At 48.2% G+C, this 13,616-nt stretch overlaps 1 protein-coding gene across 1 annotated transcript; it reads right to left on the reverse strand.

Moving 5' to 3' along the window:
• Positions 1-1,090: 1,090 nt before the first annotated feature.
• On the reverse strand, positions 1,091-3,833 carry grem1b (gremlin 1b). The gene is made up of 2 exons (XM_029730309.1): positions 3,469-3,833; positions 1,091-2,901 (listed from the first exon to the last, which is right to left on the reverse strand). Exon 2 carries the CDS (start codon positions 2,898-2,900, stop codon positions 2,349-2,351), a length of 552 nt encoding a protein of 183 aa, XP_029586169.1. The 5' UTR covers position 2,901; positions 3,469-3,833; the 3' UTR covers positions 1,091-2,348.
• Between the last annotated feature and the right edge of the window lie 9,783 nt (positions 3,834-13,616).

The following is a 13,616-nucleotide window of genomic DNA, read 5'->3' on the forward strand; positions in this document are numbered from 1 at the left end:
ATCTTTTAAATTGTTTCTCTACTTTCAGCACTCCCCAATAGACTTAACATTCAGGCTCAGTAATGATGCTGTAACTAAATAAAGGTGAAATTATGTTCATGACAATGACTCAAGTAGCCAAATTGTTTCATTAATACATGTTATTAATTTATGCGCAATTAATTATTAAATTGCACCTGTTCCTCTCAAAATGCATCTGTTCATTATGAATGAATAATTGAAACATGTTAGAAAGCACGATAATAATGGAACAAAGTAGACCTAAGTTAAATGGATAGAAACAATACATTTCCCTGAAAACCTGACGTGTTTGCCTACAATTGGCCGCAAACTTGATTATTTTGCACTACATTAAGTACAGTGAAGGCATGGCAAGGCTAAATCGAAGAAAAGCGCGGCAACTGACATGTTCTTAGTCTAAAATCTTGCATTTTCATGCGGATGTATTTTTTACGCATGGGGTGGCAAATTCACATTTGCCAAATGCGCACTTGGCTTAAACAACTGGACAATAAAGATTTGATGAAAACTCGGTATCACATTTTTAGCGAAGGGCTATTGATTGGTTGATGTATTTATTTTTAGAGAACCGTGTAGAGAACCATCTACAGTACACCGTCTGAACAAAAAATAGTAACGCAGCAATGGTTTTACAAATGCGTCATAGCCCGGTTTAGCGTCAGATTGTCCACAGAAAGACATGGGCCTGTGGCTGTGAGCCGAGGTAGAGGCTATTGTAAACTCTGATAACATCGTTTCAATGGGGTTCTTGAAAAGGTTGTTGTGCCTGACATGTAATTGCGTTTCTTGTAGTCTTTCCTCATAAATTATATTCGTTTTACGACGAAATGTAAGCTGTCCACGGGTCTAAGGAACGTATAAAAGTCCCAGCAAGAGGTTGGCTCCAAGCAAGAAGAAAATAACCCCATCGCTGGAGAAGATGCTTTTATTTGGTGTTTCGGGTTAACCTGATGCATAAAATGTTCTGTATGAAATCCGGAGTCTTTGCAGTTTGGGTGTGGGTTAAGTTACTGCAACTTTCAGACAAAGAATGTGAGCAAAAAAACAAGCACGTTCAGTGAACACTGCATCAATGTCAATAACTGTTTATTTTGTTTTGTGGATCACTTGCTTTGATATAATTATCAAACCGGCTGCATATACAATTGGTGTATGAATAACATTTTAAAACTAAAAGAAACGCTTCCATCTATAGCATTATAAACATTAAGAACACCTTCCTAATATTGAGTTGCCCCCCCCCCTCCAATTCTTCCCACAGTTGTGTCAAGTTGGCTGGGTGTCCTTTGGGTGGTGGACCATTCTTGATACACACGGGAAACTGTTGAGCTTGAAAAACCCAGCAGCTTTGCAGTTCTTGAAACAAACCGGTGCCCCTGGCACCTACATACCCCGTTCAAAGGCACCTAAATAGTTTGTGAATGGCACACAAACACAATTGTCTCAAGGCTTAAAAATCCTTCTTTAACCTGTCTCCTCCCCTTCATCTACACTGATTGAAGTTGATTTAACAAGTGACTTTCACCTGGATTCACCTGGTCAGTCTATGTCCTGGAAAGAGCAGGTGTTCATAATGTTTAATACATTCAGTGAACATCGACCATTTTTATTTAAATGTCAAACTAATACAAACATTTTGTTTGTTTCGATTTATAGCGTCGAACATAGGTATAGGCCTAGCATACTTTACAAAAGCTCTCTTTTCTCCACTAGGCTATACTGAACATTGGAGTCACAAATCAGTGGAGCATTCTTGCCACATTTAAATAGTCGTCACTTATCTTCAAATTCCACATAGTGGAAACTAGTCTTCAACCATTATTTAAATGCATTGTCCGTCATATTCCCCTCCATTGAAATTTGTTGTGATTGCCTAAGGATGTTTCTGTCCAAAAGAGTGTAAACATCCTCTGTGAAATGGTTCTGCAGTCCTATTTGCGGAGGTTGGAAAAGCCATGCGCTTGGTTACAAGTCAATCGGCAGCTTGTTGTGTTCATTCCATGTTATTATACCATGCAATGTTGCTTGCAACAGGCTGTTATTGCAATTTGATTAATACAACATTTGACACATAAAAGTATATGGTACAGCAGGCTTTGTTTACAAAATAGCATGCCCACGTATAGGCTTATCTACACAAGCCTATAACATGGGATGCACATGTTTGTAATTTATTACTTTCCTTGCAGATTGAACATTTTCCCATATTTGGAAGAGGGAAATATGCGCCCAGTCATTCATATGGGTTTTTTCGTTAATGTGAGCAATCCAATAGCGGTTTGATGAGCAGACTTATTGACTGCATCCCGGTCAATCACACCACAGGGCTAGTCCAATTCTATGGATATGCAGCGGCACTGCTTTACGCGCTGGATGCGCTTCTTCTTGGTGGGCGGCTGCTGGTCCGGGCAGTTCAAAGTGTAGGTCATGGTTGTAAATCGTTTCGGCTTGCAGAATGAACAAGACTGGAAGGCTCCCTCTTCCCTGCGGACATGTCTGGGGATGTAAAAAGAATTACACTGTCCGTAGCAGAACCTGTTAATGATGGTGCGGCTGATGCAGCCCTCCTCGTGGATGGTCTGTTTGAGTGGCTGGGTCTTGCACCAGTCGCGTTTCAGATAGCGGCGCTCCGTGACATGCAACGCTTCTTGGCTGGACTCCAGCACCTCCTCAGCCGGTGCAGCAGAGCTCTTTCCCCGCCCTCGGGAACCAGAGCCCGCCTGCGGTGTCTGTGGTTGCTGCTCCGATTCGTTTGGGTTGTTTTTGTCAGGATGAGGGATGGCGCCTTGGGAGCCCCTGATCCTTTTGGAATCCACTGGAGATGACAGCAGCCCAAGGACGAAAACCATGCCACAGAGGATACGCGCCGATCTGGCCATCCTTGAAGAGGAAAGATACGTGAAGGTTGAATCATCATCCATAGCCTAGCATTCTAATATTTGTTGTAAACGACAACCCAGATTTACGCTGCGTAATTAATGCATGGGCTTTCCCGTCTGTTTTGGCCTCACGAAACATTACAAACAACTTGCGATTTAAGAGGAATAGAAACATTAAACATTGCCTTTAAAGAACATATTTATTTTCTTGTTTTTATATTCACAATATAGTCCACATTACCCAACTCAATCGTCAAACCAGAAAGAAGATAAAAGCTATCAGAATACAAATGTATATTTGATGGATTTTGCGGTATAGTCAAGTTAAAGGGCGAAAGCCGCTGAGTAAAACCGAATAAAGAAAAACAATCTGTATGCATGAGAGTAATCATTTAATTTCACATTTATATTTACAATAGTCTACAATAATCATTGAGACATGTATTCTAACTACAGAATAGGTATACATACAACCACGTGTGACATGATAAGGAACCTAATTCGATAACATGCCCAAGTTTTACGCACATACTTTCAGATGTTAAGCGTTGAACTTCACTTCACTCACCTGTCAAAAGCTCCAAGTAGCCGCAAATGAAATTATCTGTGGTGGGTGTTTTTATGAAATCTCCCGAGGCAATAGGCAGCTAATGGTGGAGACTGTAGGACTGCAGACGGGTCGCGCGTTGGTGGGAGTCTGGAGTCGTTAACGATTCCATAGAAAGCGGCTGGAGTTTCAATACAAAATGCTGCAGCGCCGGACTGTCTCCTTTTTAAATGTCTGCCAGCTGAGATGTGCACAACAGATCCCTCAACATTATTGGCTAAGCATGATGCAAGGAAAATCAAAACTATCCGCCCCCTCAACACTTCCCCGAATCCACTTTAAGAAAACAGACAACCAAGGAATATCATGGGGGAGGGGGTGTAGGAGAACTTTGGCACGAATTTCATGGAAACCATGCAGACTTCAGTGCTGAACTGGGCACACATTTGGGAATGTAATGCATGTCATAAATATAAAGTAAGTCTAGCCTATTTTACTCATCTGCATGTTATCTCTAATATCTCACATTTTCTATAGGTTATGTTTACAAAGGGGGAGAGAAGAGAGGGGGTAGTTATGGTGTATTTTACATTCTGCTTTTTACATGATAGAAATTACATGATAATGATAATTACATATTAGTCAAAGCTCATCTCTAAGCTCAGGGCCCTGGGTCTGAACCCTGCCCTGTGCAACTGGGTCCTATTCCTGACTGGCCGACCCCAGGTTTTGAAGGTAGGCAACAACACCTCAGCCACGCTGATCCTCAATACAGGGGCCCCACAGTGGTTCATGCTCAGCCCCCTCCTGTACTCCCTGTTCACCCATGACTGCGTGGCAACGCACGTCTCCAACTCAATCATCATGTTTGCTGATGACACAAGAGGGGTAGGCCTGATTACTAACAACGACGAGACAGCCTACAGGGAGGAGGTGAGAGCTCTGGCGGAATGGTGCCAGGAAAATAAACTCTCCCTCAACGTCAACAAAACGAAGGAGCTGATCGTGAACTACATGACAGGAAAGAGAGCCCGCACCATCCACATTGACGGGGCTGTGGAGCGGGTCAAAAGCTTCAAGTTCCTCAGCTTGCACATCATTGAGGACCTGAAAATGTCCCTCCACACTGACAGTGTGGCCCCTAAGACCCTCACAAACCTCTACAGATGCACTATCAAGAGCATTCTGTCGAGCTGTATTACCGCCTGGTATGGCAACTGCACAACCCGCAACCGCAGGGCTCTACAGCCCGGTCAACCTAACGTATCACGGGGGGCACACTGCCTGCCCTCCAGGACATCTACAGTACCCAGTGTCACAGGAAGGCCAAGAAGACCAACAAAGGCCTCAGCCACCAGAGCCATGGCCAGTTCACCCCGCTACCATCTAGAAGGCAGAGACAGTACAGGTGCATCAAATCTTGGGCCGAGAGATAAACAGCTTCTATCTCCAGGCCATCAGACTGTTATACATTCACCACTAGCCAGTCTCTGCCCAGTATTCTGCCTTGAACCTTAGTCATTGTTACTGTTACCCTGAACCTTAGAGACTGCTGCCCTATGTACATAGAGACATTGAACACTGGTCACTTTAATAATGTTTACATGCTGTTTCCCACTTTATATTTATATAGTATATTCTAGACATGTCTCATCCTATATAACTACTACTGTATACACCTTTTCTTTTTATATATTCGAATCAAATCAAGCTTTATTTATACACACTGTCCATACTATATATATATATATATATATATATATATATATATATATATATATATATATATATATATATATATATACTGCTCAAAAAAATAAAGGGAACACTTAAACAACACAATGTAACTCCAAGTCAATCACACTTCTGTGAAATCAAACTGTCCACTTAGGAAGCAACACTGATTGACAATAAATGTCACATGCTGTTGTGCAAATGGAATAGACAACAGGTGGAAATTATAGGCAATTAGCAAGACAGCCCCAATAAAGGAGTGGTTCTGCAGGTGGGGACCACAGACCACTTCTCAGTTCCTATGCTTCCTGGCTGATGTTTTGGTCACTTTTGAATGCTGGCGGTGCTTTCACTCTAGTGGTAGCATGAGACGGAGTCTACAACCCACACAAGTGGCTCAGGTAGTGCAGCTCATCCAGGATGGCACATCAATGCAAGCTGTGGCAAGAAGGTTTGCTGTGTCTGTCAGCGTAGTGTCCAGAGCATGGAGGCGCTACCAGGAGACAGGCCAGTACATCAGGAGACGTGGAGGAGGCCGTAGGAGGGCAACAACCCAGCAGCAGGACCGCTACCTCCACCTTTGTGCAAGGAGGAGCACTGCCAGAGCCCTGCAAAATGACCTCCAGCAGGCCACAAATGTGCATGTGTCTGCTCAAACGGTCAGAAACAGACTCCATGAGGGTGGTATGAGGGCCCGACGTCCACAGGTGGGGGTTGTGCTTACAGCCCAACACCGTGCAGGATGTTTGGCATTTGCCAGAGAACACCAAGATTGGCAAATTCGCCACTGGCGCCCTGTGCTCTTCACAGATGAAAGCAGGTTCACACTGAGCACATGTGACAGACGTGACAGTCTGGAGACGCCGTGGAGAACGTTCTGCTGCCTGCAACATCCTCCAGCATGACCGGTTTGGCAGTGGGTCAGTCATGGTGTGGGGGGGCATTTCTTTGGGGGGCCGCACAGCCCTCCATGTGCTCGCCAGAGGTAGCCTGACTGCCATTAGGTACCGAGATGAGATCCTCAGACCCCTTGTGAGACCATATGCTGGTGCGGTTGGCCCTGGGTTCCTCCTAATGCAAGACAATGCTAGACCTCATGTGGCTGGAGTGTGTCAGCAGTTCCTGCAAGAGGAAGACATTGATGCTATGGACTGGCCCGCCCGTTCCCCAGACCTGAATCCAATTGAGCACATCTGGGACATCATGTCTCACTCCATCCACCAATGCCACGTTGCACCACAGACTGTCCAGGAGTTGGCGGATGCTTTAGTCCAGGTCTGGGAGGAGATCCCTCAGGAGACCATCCGCCACCTCATCAGGAGCATGCCCAGGCGTTGTAGGGAGGTCATACAGGCACGTGGAGGCCACACACACTACTGAGCCTCATTTTGACTTGTTTTAAGGACATTACATCAAAGTTGGATCAGCCTGTAGTGTGGTTTTCCACTTTAATTTTGAGTGTGACTCCAAATCCAGACCTCCATGGGTTGATCAATTGGATTTCCATTGATTATTTTTGTGTGATTTTGTTGTCAGCACATTCAACTATGTAAAGATAAAAGTATTTAATAAGATTATTTCATTCATTCAGATCTAGGATGTGTTATTTTAGTGTTCCCTTTATTTTTTTGAGCAGTGTATATATATATAGTATGGACAGTGTGTATAAATAAAGCTTGATTTATATATATATATATACTGTTCAAAAGTTTGGGGTCACTTAGAAATGTCCTTGTTTTTGAAAGAAAAACGCATGTTTTGTCCATTAAAATAACATCAAATTGATCAGAAATACAGTGTAGACACTGTTAATGTTGTAAATGACTATTGTAGCTGGAAACGGCAGATTTTTTATGGAATATCTACATAGGCGTACAGACGCCCATTATCAGCAACCATCACTCCTGTGTTCCAATGGCACGTTGTGTTAGCTAATCCAAGTTTATCATTTTAAAAGGCTAAATGATCATTAGAAAACTCTTTTGCAATTATGTTAGCACAGTTGAAAACTGTGATTCTGATTAATTAAAGAAGCAATAAAACTGGCCTCCTTTAGACTAGTTGAGTATCTGGAGCATCAGCATTTGTGGGTTTGATTATAGGCTCAAAATGGCCTTCTAAGCAGAGTTCCTCTGTCCAGTGTCTGTGTTCTGACAGCTTCATTAAATAGTACCCACAAAACACCAGTCTCAATGTCAACAGTGAAGAGGCGACTCCGGGCTGCTGGCCTTCTAGGCAGAGTTCCTCTGTCCAGTGTCTGTGTTCTTTTGCCCATCTTAATCTTTTCTTTTTATTGGCCAGCCTGAGATATGTCTTTTTCTTTGCAACTCTGCCTAGAAGGCCAGCATCCCGGAGTCGCCTCTTCACTGTTGATGTTGAGACTGGTGTTTTGTGGGTACTATTTAATGAAGCTGCCAGTTGAGGACTTGTGAGGTGTCGGATTCTCAAACTAGACAATGTAAATGCTGATACTCCAGATACTCAACTACATTGTAGAATAATAGTGAAGACATCAAAACTATGAAATCATGTAGTAAAGAAAAAAGTGTTAAACAAATCAAAATATATTTTATATTTGAAGTTCTTCAAAATAGCCACCCTTTGCCTTGAAGACAGCTTTGCACATTCTTGGCATTGTCTCAACCAGCTTCAACTGAAATGCTTTCCCAACAGTCTTGAAGGAGTTCCCACGATTTTTCTTCACTGCGGTCCAACTCATCCCAAACCATCTCAATTGGGTTGAGGTAGGGTATTGTGGAGGCCAGGTCATCTAATGCAGCACTCTGTTACAACTTCAGCTGAAGTCGGTCCCTCTTCTTGTTCGGGTGGTGTTCGGCGGTTGACGTCACCGGCCTTCTAGCCATCGCCGATCCACTTTTCATTTTCCATTTGTTCTGTCTTTGTTTTACACACCTGGTTTCAATTCCCCAATTACATGTTCATTATTTAACCCTCTGTTTTCCCCATGGTTTTTGTGAGTGATTGTTTTATTGTAAGTTCGGTCCGTTGTTTGTGGGCTTGGTATTACTTCATGTATTTGGACATTTTGAGTAAAGTTCATTGTGTTACTCATCTCTGCTGTCCTGCGCCTGACTCCTCTGCACCAGCTACACCCAGAACCTTACAGAATCACTCACCCGAAAATGGAGTCAGCAGGAGCAGACAACCCCCCTTTGGCGGTCGAGGAGCGTGTCCAGCAGCTGCAGACGATAGACTGATGGGAGAGAGGAGTTCTGCCAGCGCCTCCACCGGCACCACTACAACAGGCACCACAGTTCACCCCTCCTTCACCCGGTCCCAGTGGGATTCGCCGTCTGGGGGGAAGGAGAAGCAGTGTTGGACAATTACACGGAGTTCACCCGCCGTGTTCGGGCAGTTTTCGACCACCCGCCTGAGGGTAGAACGGCGGGTGAACGTCTGTTCCACATGAGGCAGGGGACGAGGAATGCACAGGAGTTCGCCTTGGACTTCCGGACCCTGGCCGCCAGCGCGGAATGGAACGACAGGGCCCTGATCGATCACTACCGGAGCAATCTGCGCGAGGACGTCCGTCGGGAGTTGGCCTGCAGGGACACCACTCTTACGTTTGACCAGCTGGTGGACCTGTCCATCCGGCTGGATAACCTGCTGGCTACCCGCGGACGTCCGGATCGGGGCCTGTCAGTTCCATCCCCCAGCACCACCGCTCCGACACCCATGGAGCTGGGAGGTGCTGCGCTTAGGGCGACCGGAGGAGGGGCCGTTCCCTGTACCATCTGTGGTCGCAGAGGGCACACTGCTGGTCAGTGCTTGGGAGGTTCTTCTGGGAGTCGAGATGGCAGGCAGGGCACTCTCGTGTCACCCCAGGTGAGTCGGCACCAGGCTCACTCAGAGCCCCCTGTTGCTCTCATGTTTTTGTTTATACATTTTCCTGAGTTTTCCCCGCATTCCCAGCATAAGGCGCTCGTAGATTCAGGCGCAGCTGGGAATTTTATTGACAGAGCCTTTGCCCATAGTTTAGGGATCCCCATTGTTCCAGTGGATATGCCCTTCCCTGTGTACGCCCTAGATAGTCTACCATTAGGGTCAGGGCTAATTAGGGAGGACACCGCTCCACTGGGCATGGTTACGCAGGAGGGTCACAAGGAGAGAATTAGTCTTTTCCTTATTGATTCTCCTGCGTTTCCCGTGGTGCTGGGCCTACCCTGGTTGGCCTGTCATGACCCCACTATTTTGTGGCAACAGAGGGCTCTCAAGGGGTGGTCACGAAAGTGCTCGGGGAGGTGTTTAGGGGTTTCCATCGGTGCTACTACGGTGGAAAGTCCAGACCAGGTCTCCACCGTGCGCATCCCCTCTGAATATGCCGATTTGGCTCTCGCCTTCTGTAAGAAGAAGGCGACTCAATTACCACCTCATTGACGGGGGGATTGTGCGATAAATCTCCTGGTAGACGCAGCACTTACCAGGAGTCAAGTGTATCCCCTGTCACAGGAGGAGACGGCGGCTATGGAAACATATGTCTCCGAATCCCTGGGGCAGGGGTACATTCGGCCCTCCACTTCACCTGCCTCCTCGAGGTTCTTTTGAAGAAGAAGGATGGAGGTCTGCGCCCGTGCATTGACTATCGAGGTATCAACAAAATCACTGTGAGGTACAGCTACCCGCTGCCTCTCATAGCCAGTGCGATAGAGTCAATGCACGGGGCGCGCTTCTTCACAAAATTGGATCTCAGGAGTGCTTACAACCTGGTGCGTATCCGGGAGGGGGACGAGTGGAAGACGGCATTTAGAACCACCTCAGGGCACTATGAGTACCTCGTCATGCCGTACGGGTTGATGAAGGCTCCATCAGTCTTCCAAGCAATTGTAAACAAGATTTTCCGGGACCTGCATGGGCAGGGTGTAGTGGTGTATATCGACGACATTCTGATATACTCCGCTACACGCGCCGAGCAGGTGTCCCTGGTGCGCAAGGTGCTTGGTTGACTGTTGGAGCATGACCTGTACGTCAAGGCTGAGAAATGTCTGTTCTTCCAACAGTCTGTCTCCTTCATAGAGTACCGCATTTCCACTTCAGGGGTGGAGATGGAGAGTGACCGCATTTCAGCCGTGCGTAATTGGCCGACTCCCACCACGGTAAAGGAAGTGCAGCGGTTTCTAGGGTTTGCCAACTACTACCGGAGGTTTATCCGGGGCTTTGGTCAGGTAGCGGCTCCCATTACCTCACTGTTGAAGGGGGGACCGGTGCGACTGCAGTGGTCGGCTGAGGCGGACAGGACTTTTGGTCACCTGAAGGCTCTGTTTACCTTGGCTCTCGTGCTGGCTCATCCGGATCCCTCTTTGACGTTCATAGTGGAGGTGGACGCGTCCGAGGCTGGGATAGGAGCCGTGCTCTCTCAGCGCTCGGGTACACCACCAAAGCTCCGCCTCTGTGCTTTCTTTTTGAAGAAGCTCAGCCCGGCAGAGTGAAACTATGATGTGGGGGACCGGGAGCTGTTGGCTGTTGTCAGGGCTCTGAAGGCATGGAGACATTGGCTTGAGGGGGCTAAACACCCTTTTCTCATCTGGACTGACCACCGCAATCTGGAGTACATCCGGGCGGTGAGGAGACTGAACCGTCGCCAGGCAAGGTGGGCCATGTTCTTTACCCGTTTTGTTTTCACCCTGTCCTACAGACCAGGTTCCCAGAACGCTAAGGCAGATGCACTGTCCCGGATGTATGACACAGAGGAGCGGTTCATAGATCACACTCCCATACTTCCAGCCTCTTGCCTGGTGGCACCGGTGGTGTGGGAGCTGGACGCAGACATCGAGCGGGCGTTACGTACAGAGCCCACTCCCCCCAGTGTCCAGCTGGGCGTCTGTACGTTCCATCTGCTGTCCGCGACCTTTTGATCTATTGGGCCCACACGTCACCCTCCTCGGGTCATCCTGGCATTGGTCGGACGGTGCGCTGTCTTAGTGGGAAGTACTGGTGGTCCACCTTGGCCAAGGACGTGAGGGTTTATGTTTCCTCCTGCTCAGTGTACGCCCAGTGCAAAGCCACTAGGCACCTGCCTAGAGGGAAGTTACAGCCCTTACCCATTCCACAACGGCCGTGGTTGTACCTATCGGTGGATTTCCTCACGGATCTTCCTCCCTCACAGGGAAACACCACGATCCTGGTCGTTGTGGATCGGTTCTCTAAGTCCTGCCGTCTCCTTCCTTTGCCCAGTCTCCCTACGGCCCTACAGACTGCGGAGGCCCTGTTTACCCACGTCTTCCGGCACTACGGGGTGCCTGAGGATATAGTGTCTGATCGAGGTCCCCAGTTCACGTCAAGGGTCTGGAGAGCGTTCATGGAACGTCTGGGGATCTCGGTCAGTCCCCGAGAGTAACGGGCAGGTGGAGAGAGTAAACCAGGATGTGGGTAGGTTTCTGCGGTCTTATTGCCAGGACCGGCCGGGGGAGTGGGCGGCGTTCATCCCCTGGGCAGAGATGGCCCAAAACTCACTCTGCCACTCCTCCACTAACCTCTCCCCCTTCCAGTGCATACTGGGGTATCAGCCGGTTCTGTCACCTTGGCATCAGAGCCAGATCGAGGCTCCTGCAGTGGACGAATGGTTTAAGTGCTCGGAGGAGACCTGGGACGGCGCTCATGTGCACCTGCAACGGGCCGGGAGGCGTCAGAAGGCGAGCGCCAATCGCTACCGCAGTGAGGCCCCGGTGTTCGCACCGGGGGACCAGGTCTGGCTCTCGACCTGAAACCTGCCCCTCCGCCTGCCCTGCCGGAAGCTGGGCCCGCGGTTTGTGGGGCCATTCAAAGTCCTGAGGAGACTGAACGAGATTTGCTACAGGTTACAGCTTCCCCCAGATTACCGTATTAACCCCTCGTTCCATGTGTCTCTCCTCAGGCCGGTGGTGGCTGGTCCACTCCAGGAGCCTGAGGTGCGGGAGGTTTCTCCGCCCCCTCTGGACATCGAGGGGGCCCCGGCGTATGCTGTTCGAGCCATACTGGACTCGAGGCGTCAGGCGAGGGGCCTTCAGTACCTCGTGGAGTGGGAGGGGTACGGTCCGGAGGAGAGATGCTGGGTGCCGGTGGAGGACGTTTTGGACCCTTTGTTGCTGCAGGAGTTCCGGATCGCCCTGCGACTCGTCCTCCGGGTCGTCCCCGAGGTCAATGGGGGGGGTCGTCCCCGGGTCGTCCCCGAGGTCAATGGGGGGGTACTGGCACGACTTCCGCCGAAGTCGGTCCCTCTTCTTGTTCGGGCGGCGGTCGACGTCACCGGCGTTCTAGCCATCGCCGATCCACTTTTCATTTGTTTTGTCTTTGTTTTACACACCTGGTTTCAATTCCCCAATTACATTCATTATTTAACCCTCTGTTTTCCCCATGGTTTTTGTGAGTGATTGTTTTATTGTAAGTTCGGTCCGTTGTTTGTGGGCTTGGTCTTACTTCATGTATTTGGAAATGTTGAGTAAAGTTCATTGTGTTATTCATAACTGCGGTCTTGCGCCTGACTCCTCTGCACCAGCTACACCCAGAACCTTACACACTCCATCACTCTCCTTCTTGGTCAAATAGCCCTTACACAGTCTGGAGGTGTGTTTTGGGTCATTTTCCTGTTGAAAATCAAATGAAAGTCCCACTAAGCGCAAACCAGATGGGATGGTGTATTGCTGCAGAATGCTGTGGTAGCCATGCTGGTTAAGTGTGCCTTGAATTATAAATAAATCGCAGACAGTGTCATGGAAGAAGCTTGGAACCACCAAGACTCTTCCTAGAGCTGGCCGCACGGCCAAACTGAGCAGTCGGGAGAGAAGGGCCTTGGTCAGGAAATTGACCAAGAACCCGATGGTCACTCTGACAAGAGCTCCAGAGTTCCTCTATGGAGATGGGAGAACCTCCACCATTCAGGCCTTTATGGCCAGACCGAAGCTACTCCTCAGAAAAAGGCACATGACAGCCCGCTTGGAGTTTGCCAAAAGGCACCTAAAGGATTCTCAGACCATGAGAAACAACATTCTCAGGTCTGATGAAACCAAGATTGAACTCTTTGGCCTCAATGCCAAGCGTCACGTCTGGAGGAAGCCTGGCACAATCCTTATGGTGGTGGCAGCATCATGCTGTAGGGTTGTTTTTCAGCAGCAGGGACTGGGAGACTAGTCAGAATCGTGGGAAAGATAAATAGAGCAAAGTACAGAGAGATCCTTGATGAAAACCTGCTCAAGAGCGCTCAGTACCTCAGACTGGGGCGAAGGTTCACCTTCCAACAGGACAACAACCCTAAGCAAGACAACGCAGGAGTGGCCTCGGGACAAGTCTCTGAATGTCCTTGAGTTACCCAGTCAGAGCCCGGACTTGAACGCAATCGGACATCTCTGGATAAACCTGAAAATTGCTGTCCAGCGACGCTCCCCATCCAACCTGACAGAGCTTGAGAGGATCTGCAGAGAAGAATGTGAGAAACTCCCCAA

This window comes from Salmo trutta, chromosome 33 (genome assembly GCF_901001165.1).
Source record: "Salmo trutta chromosome 33, fSalTru1.1, whole genome shotgun sequence".
Lineage (NCBI taxonomy): Eukaryota > Metazoa > Chordata > Actinopteri > Salmoniformes > Salmonidae > Salmo > Salmo trutta.

What these genes read in the sequence shown, in the direction of transcription:
- grem1b (XM_029730309.1), bottom strand. Translation starts at nt 2,900, where the DNA reads ATGGCCAGATCGGCGCGTATCCTCTGTGGCATGGTTTTCGTCCTTGGG.